The sequence below is a fragment of the Cyrtonyx montezumae genome, unplaced genomic scaffold (assembly GCF_038088225.1).
Source record: "Cyrtonyx montezumae isolate F1298 unplaced genomic scaffold, pur_monq_1.0 scaffold_2, whole genome shotgun sequence".
NCBI lineage: Eukaryota > Metazoa > Chordata > Aves > Galliformes > Odontophoridae > Cyrtonyx > Cyrtonyx montezumae.
In genome coordinates this window covers 39,299,068-39,318,927 of record NW_027071936.1, presented here as the reverse complement: position 1 = coordinate 39,318,927, position 19,860 = coordinate 39,299,068, and the positions used below count along the sequence as shown (strand labels likewise).

Below are 19,860 nucleotides of genomic sequence, written 5' to 3'. Positions count from 1 at the left end.
TTGAAATATACAAGATTCTCTTTTTTTCTTTCTTAGGATTCTTTTGTCTTTCAGAGTTGTCACTGTTGCACTTAAAGTCACTATTTTTCTTAGCCAGTGATTTTATGAGCTTTTTCCAGACAGCCATGCCACAAAGCTTGGAACAGCCAGAAACTATCCTTTGATTGCTGTGTGCTTTATCTCTTTGAATCAAGTGAGCTGGTGTTACGCGTTAACAAGGAGTTATTTTGATCTACAAAAGAAAATCCTCACAAATTGGGTGAGCTCTGTCAGTCCATCAGCATCCTGTGCTGTGCATTAATGTGGCAGTGGAGCCCAGGTTCTCAGCTGTGGCTTGCAAATTAATAACATTAGATGTATTTGAGGAAGGCAACAAGAGGGAGGAGTCACCACTGGTTCAGGTCCGTGTGTGGTTCCTCCGGTGCATTTCCGGTTGTGAATTCACTTCCCTCTAGCTGTGACAACTCCAAAGTAACTCTAAATGCCAGGGCTGTTCCTGTAACTGCATGTACTGCTACCTGAAGTTACCTAGTTAGGTATATAACTGCTTTGTGCTGAGCCTTCCTGGCCGTAGCCCAGGGCCATTTTGCTGAGTGTTACCGATGACTTGCTGCTCAGAGAGTCCGAGTAAGTAAAGCTCAATTTGCGGAAGGACGTCTCCACGCCGCTGTCACACGTGCTTTCGGTGTCTTGAAATTTGTGATTATAAAGTTCACCTGAAAGAGAAGGGAAACAGATCAGTTTGTTTTAGTTTAGCAATGTCCTGAAAGGCCAGAGGAATACAAAGCGCTACGTCACAACTCTTGTGTGAGAAAAGAACTGCAGCTTTAGGTACCGCTATAGGAAAAGCTGTGCTGAGTGTTTACAGCAGAACATGTGAGCTGATGCACTGCAGTCAGAGATCAACTGCAGGCAGCGTTTGGGTGAGACGGGAAGCCTGGTGTGCTGCTGCCATCTATACTGTCACTGCACTGGAGTCAGGACTCTGCCCCAGCGTGGTAACAGCAGGGCAAAAAGTTCTCTGCATCTCAGATGCATGGACTGTGTAAGTATACAGCTCCAGGATGAAGCTCCTAAAACTCTCTTTATTTCACTTGCTGATTTCTGAGATGTTTGCCTTGAGCAATTTTCATCTGGTTACTCAAGTGAGACTGAAACACAAAGCTGCCATCACCTGTGTAAGCTCCACAAAACGAGCACCTGATTGCAAGAGAACTGTATCAGAGTTGAAGCGAACAGAACAGGGGACAGCATAGCACAGAGCTCAGTGGTATTCTTCTCAACATCAGTTTAAAAAAAAAATGGCATTCATGTTGCAAAGCAGCACAAAGTCCCTCGCCCTTTATGAATAATCTAAAGAGGCACTTTTGAAAGGTGCAAATGTTGGTTCCATGACTGAACAATGTCCACTACACAGCTGGAGTTGCTGTGGTGGATTTTTTATGAGATGTTTATGAACTCCAAACATTTGTATCTGTCTGGATTGGCTGGAAGAAATAGGCAAGTGAAAATGTAACGGGAATGTCTATAAGCCTGTGAAGTCATTCCCCAGTTTATCTTTTGATCCTTAAGACACATAAGGAGTTGATATCACTAAGTGGCAGATGCCCAGTTTAAGGAAAAAGGAGCCTACAGTTACACTTAATACTGTAATTCAGGGCCACAGATTAAAATCATCCATTTTTCCTCTTTCTTCTGCAAACAACTGCCAAAGGCCTACTGTGATAGGTAAGCAGCTCAGGCGTGATGGGTGTAAAAAACTCTGCTATTAGCGGTCCAAAATGAGGAGGGAGAACTAAAAAATGTTTTAAAAGCGTTTGATGTTGTGCTGTTAATTTTACCTGTCTCTCCCTTTGCAAAGTTGGCTGGTGATGATGCAGGAAGAGCTTCTGTTGTGGTGTTGTCCTGGTGAGACTGCCTTTGTGAGCTAGATAGTGCTTTTTGAATGAGTTCAATAGCTTCCGTGTGATCCATCTGTCTCAAAGCAGTGAGCAGCTCTTGAACGGTACCTCCAGAAATCTAGGAGAGAAGACAGCAGGTGTTCAGCTTCACCCTGGCTAGCTAAAACCAAAGGGCTGCAGCATCTCACTGTGCAGGAGCACATTTACTGCACATCTGTGTGCTCTTTCTGACTTGTTACAGCCACTTTACCTTATAGTTATCTAGCAGAGTTTTTGAGGGCGAAGGGCTCAACCTGAAGGCATTATTAAGAATGCCAAGACCCAGCTTTTCTGCTAGAGTAGACCAATTCTTGCTTGGATCAGGCGCTTCCAATAGCTTGTAAAGCTGCTGCTTGGAACTTTCATTCAGTTCTCTCAGAGGGCCTGGGGAACAGAAAAACGTCTGTTATTTACACGAGTCACACGCCAGTTCATTTCTAAGCAGAAGCAAAGGCAAATAACACTGTAGTATTAATATAACAGTAAATATATAAAATATATTTATGTTATATATTATATACTTCTATATAATATATAATCGTAAATAATAATGCTGTAATACTGAAAACTTAACAGAATCTCGCCCATTCTAAGGCTGTGGTGGTAGTGGGTACCTCCTCTCCCTCCCCAGCTCCCTCACAAGCTGCTGCAGGTCAAGTTCTACTCCAAGCAGACTTTCAGTATCAGCTATTCATTATCAAGGGGGTGTTACCTTGTGTCAGTAAGTCCTCCGAAACTGCTGCTGCTGCATAGGGTTTGCCATTCAGTATGTCATACACCTAAGAGAATAAATTCAATTTAGTGTTTAGCAGAGCCTGGTTATTTGTCTGTTATTTTGGCTAGTTTCAGTAGTATTATTTCCACACAATTACAGTGCTGTATGTGAGCCCTTTTTTTTTTTTTGTTAATATCACAGAAACCCTGTGCATATGGTGAGGGAGAAATCTTTAAGTTCATCTCTCTTGCCCTTAAGCTCCGTCATCTGGCAATTACTATTCAGGACACAGAGGCAGCCTGTGCAGTAAATAAGGGGTTGTAGCAGTATTTAAGTGGGAAGTTAGCAACTATCTACATAGTTATAACAACTATCTAACTAATAATTTCAAGCAAAGCCTGAGCCAGATTTTCACCTTTTTAGTACCACTCCCCACCCTAGCTCTGTATGATCAGGGATGCTGGCTACTTGTACACTCACATCGTGCCAGCTGCATGTACTTTGGATACTGAAACTTGAACCATGTAACCAAACCAATGCTCAGGTAGGACACAGAAGTCTGTTTTTTCACTTCATATCGCCCAGTGTGCAATTCTGAAGACCATTCAGCAGAGAAACTTCTTACATAGTGTCCCAACCTCACCCTGGAGACCCTGAACATGCACCTTCATGCACATGCTGCTTAATCTGCTGCATCCTTTTCCACATTGACAGCCCCTGCACAACTACTTGAAGAAATGCCTGCTCAATCTTGCTTAGCAGAAGTAGGCTGCTAAGAGCTTTCTTCCACTTCACCTTTTCTCATGGCTCAGTAAGTTTGTTTTTGGTGTCATGGGAAAAAATGACAGGCAGGATGTTAAGGTGCTGGAGTAGTTTGGCACCGTTTAAATAATGGGATGAAATGGAACAAACTTGCTGCGAGAGCTGAACTGTCTATTTTTATCACTGAGCAGTACAAGACAAAAGACCACGTACCTCCCAGCTGGCTGCCATGTCCAGGGGTGTTGTTCCAGGTACAATTCCTTCATCGTCATCATCTTTCCCATCATCTTCTACATCAAAGAGTGGCTCAAAGTTCTCCACGTGAGGATCTGCACCTGGAAAATGAGCACGCAATAAATTTCTAAGGAAAGGCTTTTAAGCTGTTTTGCATTAAGTGTTGTTGAAAAGCACAGCTTAAATGGCTAAATTAGCAGGTTTGCAATTCAAAACATGGAATACATATTTTAACTCAGAAACTAGTGTTGTTATTTTTATAAAATGAAGTTAAATATCATAACATCCCTGTGTATTCTTCATCTGTTATGCAGATGGGAAAAAACGACAGGCAGGATGTTAAGGCACAAAGAAAGACTCTGATTATATGAACCGACTTCCAGTCCCATTCTTGTCTCACACAGAGCACATATGAGATGAAGCCCCTGGTGCACAGCTTCCCTGTTGTGGTGACAGGGAAAGTGACAGCGTTATTAAAAGGCCAAGCACACAGCCAGAGCAGTGGAGGCTTGGATTTCTGTTTGAAAGGGGAACATTCAGGTAGTAAGGGTTTAAACACAACTAAAAAAAGCATTCCAATACATAATCAAAACGAACTTTACTGTAACGATACAGAATTGGGACAAGTGTCCCCAGTTTCTTTTCTTTAAAGCAGTCCAATCCTTATCCCAGCTACATAACTGGGTCTCTTCTCTGCTTCTTCAGATATTAAAAATATCTGTATTGATATACCTATGTTAAAAAACTTCCAAGAATACTTCGGAGCTATTTTTACTAACACAGTTTTGCTTTGCTTTTTTTTAGCCGTCAGATGGCGCTAAAGAGTAACAGAGCCCCTGAAACTACGACTTCCCGAGGGGAACAAGCGTTTGTGCTTCTAACACCTGCTATCTTCTGCTCCTTAAGGAGTTCACTGACATCTGCGTGCAGCCCCCAGCCTGAATTGGCACAGTTAAAGAGAACACTGCAAGAGATACCGGATTGGATAATACCTGCTGCTTTGAGCACTGCTGCCAGTTTTGTAAAGCCCCTTCCGGCTGCTATGTGCAGAGGCGTTGTGCCATCGTACGTAGTGCTGTCCACATCTGCATCACCCTAAGCATCAAAAGAGAAGAAAAATGCTGTTCACCCACACAGTACTGTTGCACAGAGACTGCACAAACCTTGCCACCCTGCACGTGAGCACCGTTCCATGGCTGTTTGCACAGAAATTCCAACCACTGTCTGAAAAGAACGACTCGGAAAGTGACTGCGACCCATGGCATGCAAGAACAGAGGGTATTGTGTGCTGCAGTACTACAGCAGGGGCCGTGCTATCTGAACCCAAATAGGTCAGGTAGATAAAACTCAAAAGCCACTCTGCATTCCATAATACTGATCAGATAATAGTTCTATTATCAGATTACCCGCAGCATTCACCGTGCACTGAGCGCTGCCTTCCTGCTGCCCTTCAGCAGAGCGCGTCTGTACCGACACCGGGGCAGCTACTGCAGGTAGCTGTGGGTGTGCGCCGAGATCAAGGTGCTAGAGATGAGACAAATATTTACAGATACACACAGCTATCTCTCTGCACATCTGCATACACATTCCACCACACGAGATGAGATAAGCAACTTGTTCGCGAGTAGTTTCATTGGCTGCTGGGATTACTCAGTGCAAATTAAGCATGGCACAAGCAGTCAGGTCAGGGTCACAAACTCAATTTTTCATCTTACAGAAGGTTCTTCAGTGGTGCTGAACAACTAATAACAAATAAAGAACATTAGCAATAATTTTGCCATCGTACCAGTTAAAGTAATCAACTTAATACAGAGAAATGCTGCTTCAGCTCCACTGATGTATTTTAAAAGTCTTGAAAATACGTATGTGGGAAGACTGGGGAAGAAGAAATTGTGCCCTCACCTCAAGCAAAAGGCAGCCCGCCAAGGGGAGGTTCTCTTGTTCAACAGCTAAATGCAGCGCAGTTCGTCCGGACTTTTGTTCCTGAGCATTGACGTTAACTCCAGCAGCAATCAGTAGTTTCAGACAGGACAAGCTATTGGCCATCACCACCATATGAATCGCACCCAGACCTACACAAAAGCCATTCATCGTGTACATTAACATTTGAAAAACACAGAAATGTCACAGTAATGCCTTGTTAAGCAGCCGCATCTCCGAGAGGCGTAAAATGAATGATCGAGTTGCTGTAGCTATGTGAGCACAAGCGACTTTGCCTGTCGATGCGCCAAAAACGGTGTTAATTAAAATGTTCCTTGTGCATAAATTGGAACTATTTGTGTTACTGATGGGGACTCAAAACCACGCGTGACAAAAAATCAGCGAATTGCACAGAGGAACAGAAGGGAACAATAAGGAGCTCACCCAAGAATGTTCTAGAAACATCCTGGAGAATAACTAAAGCTCCTTTAAGGTCAGACAGCCCTGTCACCTCACCATTAACTGCAGTGCCTCAAAATGAGAATCAAAAGGTTTCCATTTAAAAATAATACGAAGGATCAGTGCTCTCTGAGGAACTGAATACAGGTTTTTAAATCACTTAGTGACATTTTCAGGCCAGGTATTTTACTATCTACATCTAATGCAAGAGTAGTAAATTCCAATGACCTGTGCCATTGCAAAGTGGGAGACTTGGGTCTCCATGGGTATTTTATAAGCTTTAATACTATGTGGTCCCAAAGTTCCAGATGTGATACTTGACACTGGTCCAGAAATGACTTCTGATGGGATTTTATTCACTACAGAGGAGGAAATATTTTCAGGGGGAATTTTTTTAACCCATGGTTCTACAGGGCATCTCAAGAGGAAGACAGTTTTTGAAATTTTGTGACACTGAAGTACAAAAAGTTCAAATGCATACTGTGTAATCTGGACATTATCAATCTCTGCATTCCTATCACCACAAAAACTATGCATCTATGTTCCCTTATCTGACTGCAGGTGTATAAAAGCCAAACGGGGAAAGATGCTACCTGCAAGGTCTTGTCAGAAATGGTGGGTGCTTATCTAGGGGGTAAGTGAACAGCACTACCGTTCCATACCTTCACCATTGCAAAGGTTGATCATTGAAGATGCCTTCTGATGCTTGAGGAACAGACTCAGAATCTTGTCGTCTCCTTCAGCAGCAGCTAAATGTAACACAGAGTTACCATGGCGATCCAGAAGGTTGACATTTGCTCCAGCCTTCAGCAAGTCTTCTACCACCTCTGCCTGCTTTGTGATTACTGCCAGGTGCAAGGGGGTCTGGAAGCGACAGAAGTGAGCCATGAGAAGATGAGCAGCAGCTACACCCCTTTACAGAAATCTGCTAAGCCAATAAAAGCACCTACTGTGAGATGCTGCTCCACTTTAAAGCTGGCACGGGTGAAAAACTTGCATACTTTTTCTTCTGCTGTATAATACTGATAGGGTTTCCACTTACTGGAAGTAAAAGCCACCTCACTGGTGTCAGCAGTCAGACTTGAGGAAGGAAGATACTGCCTACTCTGCTGGCTGGGGAACTAACCTGGCCATCTGCAGCACAAGGGACTCAGGAAATAAGAGAATCCCCGTACTCCAAGATGCAGTAACTGCTTCCAGCTGCTCCCAGCCAAGCTCCTGCCACAGAAGGAACACACACACTTCCTAAAGCCTGTTCAGCTCTGCCTTTGCAACTGCACCATACTCTGATTTTGCTCCTAAAAAGCAACTTCCCAACCTCGGGTTTAGGATTTCCTTATCCTTCAAAATGACTACACACAAAAAAAAGCAGGGAAACTTGCTGTTCTGTTTGTCAGAGTTCAGATTACACAATATCACCTACTGATACTGAGGCACCTGCACCACTGAGGCTTTCGAGTGAGATTTCAAGCTTTTCCAGAGGTTAATTGTATACTGCATCTTTGCTAGTAAGAAGCTCTATGGATCACAAACAAAGCAGGTATCTTAACAGTGAGGCACTACATAATATTCCTAACACTAAAATAATCTGAAAAATGCACAAGATTCCATCTCCATATCATTGTATTTACAGATGACTGTAAAAAAGGAACTAATTCCAGCTCTGTACAAAAAGCCTGTGCTTGTCAATGGAATCACTAATGTATTTGCAATTAATTACTTGCATTTATATAGCATGAGCATAATTAATCTTTCAGAGTATCTGTACAGAAGGGGAACCTTAGGCTAAAACTGCACTTCTTCCCAGCACCAGCTTCAGGTTTAAGTAGAAGGCAGAATACTGGAGAAGTTCTGGTAGTTAGAGATTTATTTCTTGTGTGGAGCACAACTTTGCTTCCTATTTCTATAAATAGAGGGCATACAAAATTCAATTCAGAATCTTCTTGCTTTCATCACCTTCCACATTTCAAACTTCCTTCATGTGAACATAATAATCAAATGTGAAAGAGAACAAAAAAGTCACAATAGAGCCTCTGAGATTATGTGCACAGAATGAAGTCTTGGCTTTACCATGTGCAGCTTGGAGCTGAGCAGAAAGAAATGGCACCAATCTCAGGAGTGCTGCTGTGTGCTGTCCAGCTGCATACCTTCAGGACAACGCAATGGCACGCACTGTTGAAAAGAGCTTCTTGTACTGGCAAGATTCCACAGCTCTTTCTAAAGCCCATCTGAGTTGCAGCAGAAAAAGCTCAGGCTGTGTTGCAGGTAAGTTGAGAATCGTGCTGAGCTGCTACAAATCATTTCCCTACTGGGTAAAAGACTTTTTTTAGTTTCTTTCTCTCCTTCAGTGTTACACTGTGAACCAAGAAATGAAAGAAAGCCCTTGGTGCTTATACAGCAGGCATGGGGACCTTCTAGGTTACAGAAGGACACAGCTGTTACAACCTCAGCAACTCACTCATGACCTGAGTTGATCTGCATTAAAAAGTCCGAAAGAGCCCAGAGTGGCACACTAATCCACATCTCTGGTTTAATAACAGAGAAGCCAAATAATGAAAATACAAACTGAAGAATTCTGAATTTTGAGGCTGTTCTATGGTAAATGAATGGAAATGTTTCTCTTAACATCAAGGGAGTTAGGAATTCATAGAGGGAAAACGTCCCCTTCTTGTTCTTCCATCATCTTACAGCATGTCACTCAGTTCTTCTGCATGTGAAATGCTAAACCAGCTTGCCCTACTATCTGACCTGGGCTCATTCCAATGAATAGAAGGAAAATAAGACAGGAGAACAGTTTTTGCTGCCTGAACAATCCCCCTCAGTTACACCACAGCATACCTGATAAAGGTCATTCCTCATGTTGATAATGTTGGTGTAATTCATATCCGGCATCACTTCCAGGAGGTTTTTAACCAGTTCTCTATGAAGGTGGATAATTGACAAATGAAGGACACTGAAACAAAAGAACAGATTAGCACTGTCACTGTATTCTCAAACGTATGATGCAAATTCTCAGATTTGGCCGTACACCTGATCAAATTCTGAGACAAACATTTGCCAATTGGGAGTCATGACCAGCATCTAAAATAACGCTAACATCAGAACAAATCAAGTCAGAAGAGAGATATGTTTAACCCTTCAATCACAAAAGGGGAATCAGGATGGATTTTGCTGGTCCTGAGTATGATGTAACTGCAAGTCTAACAAATAAAACCTTGTTAATAAGAATTGTCTCAGAACTTGTTTGTAACACCCAGGTTCTATTCTCTCTCTCTTTTTTTTTTTTAAACATGTTTTGAATTATTCAGCACACAGACATCTCTTCCTGTCAAAGCCTTCCTCCAGAATTTCCACAGCCCTCTGCCACCCAGGCAGATTTTCCCCTGGGGGTTCCCCCCTCCCCGGTCTGTAGGTTTTTCTAGTTTTCATCTTCAAACAGAAAAGCCACTCAGGGCTCAGGCCAGTGACTAACAGCCACAGGATTTGCAGCAGTGGTCAGAGGTGTCTTTGTTGCTGAAGGAAGAACCTGCTGAGGGACGTGAGTGACTCTGTGAAGTGCCATTTCTGCTGAGTTCACACTGCAGCCTTCCCTGTGCTCTGCTCCAGAGCTCCTTCACACCCTCAGCCATAGTGGCTGCACTTGCCAAAAAACACCAGGGAAGCAGCACGTTGTGACTCTCATCACTCCTCTGTCTCGTTCCCTTGAGCTGTCATTTCAAAGCTGTGCCCTGTTTTGAATCACACCTTAGCAAGCTCTCCATGGCCGGCTTCTAGATCCTCCTCAGCACACATGAGCACAGGTCACACCATGTGCTTGTTAGGGATCCTGATCCAGGAGTACCTGAATACGCTCACACCTACACTTCCCTCAGAATAAAGCAGCTCCTTGCCATTTCTGGCATAGGCTTCTCTTTCAGTTAAGAGTGAGCACTCCAAACCCCAAGATATGTTAAAAAGGAAAAAAAAACCCTATGATTTCTAAAGCAAACTGATCCCTGAAGGGCTGTCTTACTGCCCCTGGACACTGCCACAGGCAGCACTGTGATGCTTCTCCTCCCTCAGCTCTTCTGTGCTGTTCCAACAGTCCCACTGCTGCCGTAAGAGAAGCGTTCCTCCACTCCCTGGGAAATACTCTCTATGCTCTATCATGCTGACATTTTATTTCCAAATCTCACAAACAAATTCACTTTTCTACTGCCTTCAGATCTCCTTCCTGTGATAAATAATTCTACCCCATGGAGGCAGAGTGTTTTAATACCCTCAGTGCTACAAATGCAGCAACAGCAGGCACTACTGTAAGCAAATGCCCGCCACAGATTCATGTCTTTGGTATCAAAACCATTAAACAAAACACAGGATCTCAACAAAGGTCTTTCCATTCCCTACAGACCGTTTTCATGAATGATGAGCAAAACTGTTGTCACTAATGTTTCTTTAATGGCTTAAGCAACAAATTTATAGTCTTTGTCATATGCTTTTAATGATTAAAATTACAAAGAACCGATGTATAAATTTTGGAATTTGGGTTTTTCTTGAACAGCTCCTGTGAGAGAGCTGGGAGACAGCCACCACAGCTTTGTTTTGTTCAGCAGCTGCAGAGTAATTGACATGCATTACATGTTCACAGACTAAGCTCCTTCTCAGGAGAAAAGCGACATGAACTTGAGGCTCTCATACTTGCAGGTACTTCTTGATCCAGAAAAAAATAACTCTCATAATAAGCAAACTACTTCAACTTTGTTGAAATACTCTGCAAGTCCAAATCTGGGGAACGCCATCTTTATGTTTGAATGCAGAGGTTGTTCTTACTGGCACTGATATTAATATTCTCTCACAACCTTCTGGAGAGTATTTTTTTTTAATTAAAACCAAACAACAACAACAAAGCCAACAAATACACACAGAAGCTCTACTGTCCAAAGTGCCAGCAGGTTTTTTTGCTACCCCCTACCTCATGCACACACCTGTTTACCTCAAAGCTTCATCGAACTGCCAGCTGGAGAGCAAAGCAAGCACTTCTCAGTGATTCTGCACTATTTAGCCTATCAGCACTCTGAGGCTGCTTCAGCCTCTTGTCATTTTCCATCTGTTTAGAGACCTTAAGGTCTACCCGGCTTCTACTGCACAAAATACTGCAATTAAGGAAACACAAGTGATTGTGCAGAGCCCACTAAAAAGTGACAACGTGACAATATCACTTGTGTAACTACTATTAATGTGTCCCTCACTGTATTTCAGTCTGAGTCCCACAGAATCTGCACAGTGTCCTTTGGTGACAGTAGGACAAAAGCAGCACGGACCCAGCTATTATTTCTACTTCTCCCAGTGCACCCGCAACTCAAAATTCCTTATGAAGAGTTAAGAACTTGCACGGAACAAAAAGCAGAGCGCTCTCCTCCAGCACAAAGCTGGTGATCTCCATCAACTGTGTTTCACAACACTTCACACTCAGCGTTCTGAAGTAAGCAGAGGCAGACAAACTCAAAGCATCCTCCACACACCCTCACACATTACTCCTGAGAGGTACTGAAGCAACCAACTTGGGGGTGTGAGCAGCAGAAATCACAACCATTCCTCTCCCAGACAGCATAAAGGAGAACGATGTCTATTTGACTCGAGTGCTGCTGCAGTCCCTGAGCAGCGCCCACAGCAGATGGAATGCTGACTGCGCTACTGCCAAAGGCCCAACTCTCCTGCTGCTGAGTCCTTGCCAGCAGTGACTTACTTGTCCCCGTTGTCATCCTGGACAGCAGTGAGATGGCGCTGAACAGCCAGCAGCATCCTCACATCGCCACTGACAGCGTAATCAAAGAGAGCATTGCAGTGGCGCTTGGCGAGCTGCAGAGCCTTCTCCAGGAACAGACCATCTGCAACACAAATTTTTGTCTTCATTAGCTCAGTTGTCTTCTCTGTAGCAGCACCTCCTTTCTTTCTGCGTGGAAATACAAGGTGCAAATCACCATGCATTCATTATTTACTGATTCGCTGAGATGGGCTGTTAATCACACCTGAGAGGAAAGCACAGAGGGAATGAATCTCTTGGAAGGAAAACCTGGCATGTGCTGAGCACTGTGCAGCAGGAGTCCTGAGAACAGCCCATCTCTGGAAGCTACCTGTGGTTTGAGTGGCACCGTTACTTCCATTAATGTGCACTTGTGTGCAGTGAAGAAAGGAGCAGAAGCTTGGAACTGCTCAGGTACAAGTGACAGCTAACGACTCTTGTCCATAGAGCACTTAAAGAACATCCCGCGTAGTTCTGCCCCATTCAGACTGCAGCAAACTGGGGCACAAGAAGCCTAAAAGACCTGTCAAATATTGCACAGAAGCTCACAGAGAAGCTATGGCATAAATCCAGAGCTTTGTGTCCCACCCCTCCCCCCCCCCAGTCTGAACCAGGCACTCTCCTCAACTTCACGGGGAAACTGGTAACTGAAGGAGGTCACCAGCTGCTCTGCCAATATTCTGTGGTTCTGTATCGGCAGAAACTAGCAAAAGTGAAACAGATCAGCTCTGAAACCACAGACATTGTTCTGAGAAGCAGTATCAGCTGAAACCAGACTGTATTTTCAGCAAATTTAAGTTTCTATAAAGTAAGGTTTGAAATCATGAATAGCAAACAGGTGAAATAGATAATACAATTTAAAGCTGACAGAAGGAGGGAACACAGGGATTTCCAGTTACACATAACCAGTGCTTCTGTCTCACTTAGACATGTATCCCCAGTTAACACGAATACAGAATTTCTGTACGCCAAAAGCTAACCCAGCTATCCATGACATTTATTTTTATAGCCTCTAGATCACAGTGGTTCCTAGACTGTATGCCTAGGCTGATGAGTTTTATTTGTTATTTACTTCTTAATACTAAATAATAGGATCCAGCAGATGTTGTATTCAGGATATACATCCAAAATAAAAAGCATTAAGCAGTTCAGTCTTTACCCATACAACACAAAAACCCAAAAAATTGGAATAGAGCTCTCTGTTTCAAGCAGGTGAAAAAAAATACCACGACTCTCTATTACGATTTCTTAATTTGATGAGAAGCATGGTTACTTAAATCCTAAAAAATTATCATCAGTGTTATAAAAAACAATGCAATTTTACAGCAGGACTGCAGGGAAGGACTACACAACAATCATGCAGACCTTCTTTATCCATTAAAGCTGACAAAAAAAATCAAAACACACTGAAGTGCATACACTGAATTGTATTCCACGTGCAGTCACTGCTTTCAGTGAACCTACAGAGGTTTATAGTGAAGCAGCATTAAACGTGCCCAGCTGGCTCAGCTATCTCATCTCCTTGCAGGACCTGTTGCAGTACGAAGCCGTGTACAGGGCAAGATCTTAGACCTGAGAGAAATGAACAGCTCTTGTGTACTCAAAGAAAATCATCAGATTTTGAAAACAGTGAGCAGGCATTTATAGAGTTTCCAAGAACAGCTTTGCCCTCTACTGCAAATATCATCTACCCGTGGTTTTGCTTACCCTGACAACCACACTTGGCTTTGTTTCCTTCACCTTTACAGGACGAAGAAGCATCCTCTTTCTCCTCATTATGACCAGAGGTTCTGCACTCATTCTTTTCCAAGTTCATATCACGTTTCATGTTCCATTTGTCACTTTCTTTATCAGAGCTCTCTTCATCTTTTTCAACTGTGCTATTTGACAGTTCTTCAAACAGAAACAAATACCATTAGTGTACAATGCTCCCACTTTTTTATGTGAGTGATAAAGCTCAACCAGCAATAACTAAACCCTAAAGAACTCAATATAAACATTTTCTTAGACGTAGGCGTTATCTTTAAACACTCCTAATACTACAGACACCAACTCACAGGGACAGATGGAGCAATGTAACTCACTTTGAAGTGATTATGTTTTCATCAGGCTCTTCTTTAAAAATTAAACTTTTACGTATCTATAACACATACACCTTCCTTTGAAAGAACACCAGTCCGAGTCAGAAGTACACCAAGGAAATCTTCTGGAATTAACCAGATTTGTTTTCCCTGACAGCAAATTCATCCCTGTGGTTCTGGAAATAACTACAGAATATTAAACAAACAGATCTGAAATTATTTCTCTACTTCAGGCAGATGGGACCATCCTTATTATTGCTCTTATCCTTTCCATAGACTCTTACATGACTACTTTTGATTACTGTGTAGTACCAGACTGTGGTAACGAAGGAAGATGCCTTTTCTCTGGTCTAGTCCTTGAGTCACCTCTTTAAACAGCAAAAGGGCTGCTGCTTGAAACATACACTGAATATATAAAGCACACTGAGGGGATTCGAATTTCACAGAAGTTAGCAGTTAAAAAGAACACAGATTTTAGGTGGACTTCAACATAACCGTAAAGAAGCAGGGCAATGTAACACATGAACCTCTGAGTCACTGGAGGTTCTAGGAAGGGACTGGTTTTGCTCATACTGTAGAAGAGAAGTATAGTCAGACTCAATTCAACTGCTACAAGAATTACATCTTCAGGGTTACCATGTTTCATTCCAGCATTGGACTTCGTTGTGCCAGGGTGGAAATGCATTCCTCCAAAAGTAGAGTAACTATAGGAAGGATAACTGAACCCTACAGATAGAAAAAAGATGAATAATTAATAGAATGATACCCTAAAGCAATGAAGACACCATCTCACTGTGATTACAACAGATTTGTATTCAGTTGTTATATTGTTCATGTGCTGACAATATGTTTATGTAATGACAACTTGACTACTGCTTTCCCCCCCCCGCTCCTTTAGAAGAGCTACAAAGGTATTGTGGTTCAGATGACATTTACTGATCTACATCACTAATGCTCTGCTGCAAGAAATCAAAGCACTGCTCATATGATCCTGCACCTCAGATATGCTCTGGATTCAACAGACAGAGCACAGTATTACAGAGCCACTTACTAACTAGTATCTCAATTTTTTAATAATTCTTCATGGTATCAGGGTTAATTAGCTACATTCCATTCCTGGTTCCAGTACTAACTACGAACTTGTTTAATTTGAAGCATGTAGTTAGCTGTCTCATGAATTTCAGTGCATTTGAAGCCCTAGGCGCCAAAAAAGCTAAGGTACGATGGACTCCTAACTCAGACTCCAACTAGAAAGGTGTTTTCTGTGACTTGAAGCTTCAAATTAAAAAAAAAAATCACCAGGAGCCGTCTAACCAAGCAGGATGGAAAAGGAGCTGAAGGAATATCTAGCAAACAACGAGCAGCTTGACAGAAATGAGTAACTCCAGTATAAGGACAGGAAACTCTCCAGGATGAGTGGAATTCCTCATTTCACCATCAGAACAACTATCTGTTCTGCAGGCCCTGAGAGCAGAACCTCATCCCCCTTTCTGCAGAGCCACTCTCTCACCAGAGCCGGCGCCGCCGCCTCCCCCTCCGTACATGCCACCGCCTCCCGCGCCGCTGCCTCCCCCGTAGCCATCGGAGAAGTTGGGCATCAGCTTCTGCCGTTTCCTCTGCACTTCTTCTTTATCTGCATTTCAGGTGGGAAGGAACAGGCAGAATGAGGAGTCACTCTTACTAGCGTCCATGCCCACAAAGAGATGGGCACATAGAAATGATTAAAGTATACCAGTTTGTAGGGGGAAATAAGGAGTGCTATACCCATTTCTAGCTCAAAAAACCCCACCAATTTTGTACAAAATGGAGCAGTGAGAATTCCTGTGAGAAAAAAGCTGATGTCATTCTCAGCCTGGCTGACAGCATTTCGTGTGCTCACGCAGCCCCTTGTATCACGTGTCTCATGCTCAGACAGGGGGGATGTGCAGAAATGCTGTTAAGATGCTCAGAGCTTCCTCCAAAAAGCAGCTCATGTACATACAACTCTGGAAATCAATAGTGACAAAATGCTTCACAGAGCATCCACAGAGCCCTTTAAACTTCTGTCTAAGGGTAAGGATGGTGAGAAATGTTGAAAACAACATTGCTTGGAACAATGTGTTTAAATTAGCAGAAAGGACAACAGGATAAAGTGCTTATTTTCAGGCAGGACCCATGCGGAGCAGCAGCTGATGAAAAGACAAAGCCTTTTAGCATCTAAGCAAAAAATAATCTTTAGCCCCCCCACAAACATAAAGCATAACACAATGATTTGGAATCACAGAATCCTTGAAGTTGGAAGGGATCCTTAAAAGCCATCTATTCCAGCTCTCCTGCAGTGAGCAGGGACACGCACAGCCAGATCAGGTTGCTCAAAGCCTGGTCCAGCCTGGCCCTGAATGTCTCCAGGCACAGGGCTTCCACCACATCTCTGGGCAGCCTGCTCCAGTGCCTCACCACCCTCACTGTAGAAGACTTTTTAGAAGAATTATCCCAGTGATTGTGGAAAGTGAAAAAGTCATGACAAGAACTGCCAGAGGATATGAACATTACAAAGGTTGCAATTAAAAAAAAAAAAAAAAAACTGTTGAGAAAAGAAAACGAGACCACCTTCAATAAATGATCTAGTAATTTTCAACAGATGTAGGACAAAAAGGAATTACATGCACAGTCACATCAGTCAACACACCAAAAATGGATAGCTGAATGCATGGAATAGTACACTGAAATGCAGAAGTGTGTTATTTCCATGCATACACAATCTACAAGTACATATGCATGCATGCCCCAGGCAACTCTCACTGATAAAGAGAGAAAATGCTAGATAGCAATCTAGTCAGAAAAACAAACAAAAAATCCACATGCACATCTAAGTTCACATTAACACTTGCAACAGGGAAAAATACAGTCCCTAAAAGGTAATTCTATGATTAGGTTATGTTGGGCATTCAAAAATGCAATGTTGAATAAATTCTACTCCTTTAAGAGCCTCATAAGGAAGTTTACTTCACATTCAGCAATTTTGCTCTGCAGTTGTATACTTTTCTTTCTGTAAGACTCCAGTTAAGAGACTCCTTAAATCACTACTGACACAAAATCCTCTGGCAACTCTGGAAGTTTTTCTGAAAAAGAATGCTTTCTGTTCTTTTACTATAATAACTGTAGAACAGATTCACTTGTACAGTAACCCCCTCCCCTCTGTCTCCCCAGTTATCTTACTCCATTAGCACTGATGTACTCATATTTTAGGTAACCTATTTCACCCCAGCTCCATGTTAGGCACCGCATACTTGCAAGATTAGGGCTTCACAGCACAAACTGAAGGCAGGTTAACTGCTCAGCAAAAGAACTGCTGTCTTGGTGCAAAAAAGCCACTAGTTCCAACTTGGACCTCAAGGTATTTCTGCATCTTTAACATTAGTATTTAAAAACATGACTGTTGCTGACATGCACATCAAACTAATTTGAAACACAGAAGGCTTTAAATGGCACAGACTTGCCAGCTAGACTTCACCAGCACTAACTTCATTAACAACCCAGGAAGTGGGTCTATGCCAACTATTCTATTTCAGCCATTTAACTAACACTTCACTGTAAGAGGCTGAAACAGTACTTTGCCTACTCTCACACCACGTCTCACCTTATTTAACTAGTATGAGCAATTGGAAATAGAACTGAGAACCGTCAGTGAAATTGCTAGGTGTAATGATGAAAGGACAGAACTGCAAAATAAGTACTACTTTTCACCAGGTACCAGTCTTCAGTTTAAGTTTCATCTCAAAGTACTGACTGTTAACACGTCCTCGGACATCATTTTGCAGAAACTCAGAGGAAGAGAGCGCCACCTACTGCATGGAGAGGCATGTGTGCATACGGGAAACAACGGGAGTAAGCCTCAGTAGGATAACACAAATTTACAGCTTAATAATCTGACAAAAAAAGAAACAACAAACCTACTACACCAACAGTTTTCACGTTAGCTCTGCACAAACCAAGAAGGCAAACAGCCTGTTTTCTAAAAAGAACAACTACAAAAAGTCCTTCATCCTACCTGTCCTGTCTTAGTTAAAGTACTCCTAAGGACCCAGCAGTTTCTGTTTCTGGTATATAAAATGGGTCTAATAAATTACCTTTGATTTCTGGATAGTAGAGAAAAGGCTTTGGTTCACTCGTTTCTAGATCAGATTTCCGACGTAGCTGTACAAATACGGATGCTGGCTTTGTGATATTGACATCTCGATACTTGGGTGTTTTGAACACAATAGCAAACTGTGAAGGAAACAATGATAAAGCACATCTGTCACGGACAATGTTTTTTTGTAACTCTGTATTCATATCTGTGTTATTTTTGTAGGAGCTGGTTCGTTACTGGGGAGCAGAAGGCTGCTACAACAACAAACTTGCACTTCAAATTTCAGCTGCACTTCTGAGTTAGAGTCCTAAAGCCTTTTGTGAGAGGCAAAACAGCCACATATCACCCGGCCATGTGTGTTACTACTGCATTATTTCTCTCTCCATCAATGAGCATCTGCTCTGGGGCTTTCTCAGTGCCTGCACACAAAACGTAGAGAGTTCTCTACATCTCCTATCCAGCTTACAGTGGTGTAAGGCAAGGGATCTCTGTTCTGATTTCCTGATGCTGCATTCTTACCACAGATCCTAAAAGAATTGTTAGGATTGTAATATAACTAGGAAATTGCCAACTGAAGAGGTTAGTATAGGATACGGAGGCTTTCACCTGATTTTCTAATTGTAATACAATCTTATTTTCCTGAGATCAGAAAACTGTTAACAAACGGCGAATGCTTTGTTACTTACTTGTCTATGTACATCTGTAGGAGAAAAGTCTCCAAAGCCTTCCCACATACCACCACTCTCATCCTCTTCATAGAAACGTATCTGAATATCATCTGCAAAGAATCAAAGAAATAATACCTTTGGGATGTCTGTGTGTTTATTTAACCTTTGGCTAAGTTTACTGCAGATAAAAATTAACGTGGTTACTTTTTAGCTGAGTGATAATTTTATGTAAATGATATGTGAATCATCACTATCCACGTTAAGAAAACATCACAGATAACTCATTTTTTTAAATCAATTTCAGATCAGCCTGATTCTAATAACTTCATTGAAGCTGCTGACTGTTTACTGCACAGTAAAAGGAGAGTTAGGTTCATTACCTCTTCCCATTCTAGAGCTAGAAAACATTCCAGAGGAGCTTTATTTGGAACAAGTAAGTAGGGAGGGGAGAACTTGAAGAGTGAATGTAGAAACCACCCTCTCTCCTCCAGCAGTTTCAGTTCAAAAAACTGTTGCAAAACCTGAAGTGCCACAGTTGAAGTTCCGCTCGCTGTTGGCAGAGAGCCACTGCAGAGCTCAGAGGGATGGCAGCAGTTGGAGTGAGCAGCATGTCGGCAGCGATCCCTCACCCCAAAAACACAGCACAGCCACATCATAAACATGGCTTCTGCTCCTCTGAACAACTATTCTTTCTTTCTTTCTCTTTTTGCTTATTTACTTATATATATTCTAGGAGAGGCTGGGAAATATCACAGCAGCATACTCCTTCCCCAGCACTTCTGATGAGAAGAAATGACAAAGAAGTCTGTTTTCTCTTAGGTATCTGAGGACTGCTTACTCTGATCCACCAGCTGCCAGTCTCAAGATGCTGAACCACCACTTCCACTCCTCCCGTCCTGTGTGCTCAAGTTCCTATGGAGAGGAGGTTTCTGAAAGCCATGAGGTCAGGGGAAACCCCTCTCAGGCTGAGGGGAAACTCCCAAGGTGGGGTTTCCCCTGAGTCAGATTTTTATTTATTTATTTTGTGCACACGAATGAAGTTTCATCTAGGTTCTCCCAAAAGCAGAGGGTATACACACTACTGAAGGAAAACAGTTTTTTCAATGCCCCCAAAGCACTCCCTCTTTCCTGAGTAAGTAGAACGTGGCAAGGAAAAGAAGTGGAAAAGGATAGCCTTTTAACAAGGGC

At 42.5% G+C, this 19,860-nt stretch overlaps 1 protein-coding gene across 2 annotated transcripts in view; it reads right to left on the bottom strand.

Moving 5' to 3' along the window:
- Positions 1-200: 200 nt before the first annotated feature.
- NFKB1 (nuclear factor kappa B subunit 1) overlaps positions 201-19,860 on the bottom strand; it is a 54,636-nt gene continuing 34,976 nt past the window's right edge. For both annotated transcript variants that reach the window (XM_065736947.1, XM_065736948.1), the window contains exons 10-24: positions 18,691-18,782; positions 18,003-18,141; positions 15,404-15,526; positions 14,530-14,619; positions 13,520-13,705; positions 11,756-11,897; positions 8,869-8,983; positions 6,693-6,894; positions 5,554-5,723; positions 4,644-4,746; positions 3,631-3,752; positions 2,653-2,719; positions 2,152-2,324; positions 1,842-2,019; positions 201-716 (exon numbers count right to left, since the gene is read on the bottom strand). In XM_065736947.1, coding sequence (XP_065593019.1) covers positions 529-716; positions 1,842-2,019; positions 2,152-2,324; positions 2,653-2,719; positions 3,631-3,752; positions 4,644-4,746; positions 5,554-5,723; positions 6,693-6,894; positions 8,869-8,983; positions 11,756-11,897; positions 13,520-13,705; positions 14,530-14,619; positions 15,404-15,526; positions 18,003-18,141; positions 18,691-18,782 — 2,090 coding nt within the window. In that variant the 3' untranslated portion in view covers positions 201-528. The remainder of the gene's footprint in view (positions 717-1,841; positions 2,020-2,151; positions 2,325-2,652; positions 2,720-3,630; positions 3,753-4,643; positions 4,747-5,553; positions 5,724-6,692; positions 6,895-8,868; positions 8,984-11,755; positions 11,898-13,519; positions 13,706-14,529; positions 14,620-15,403; positions 15,527-18,002; positions 18,142-18,690; positions 18,783-19,860) is intronic.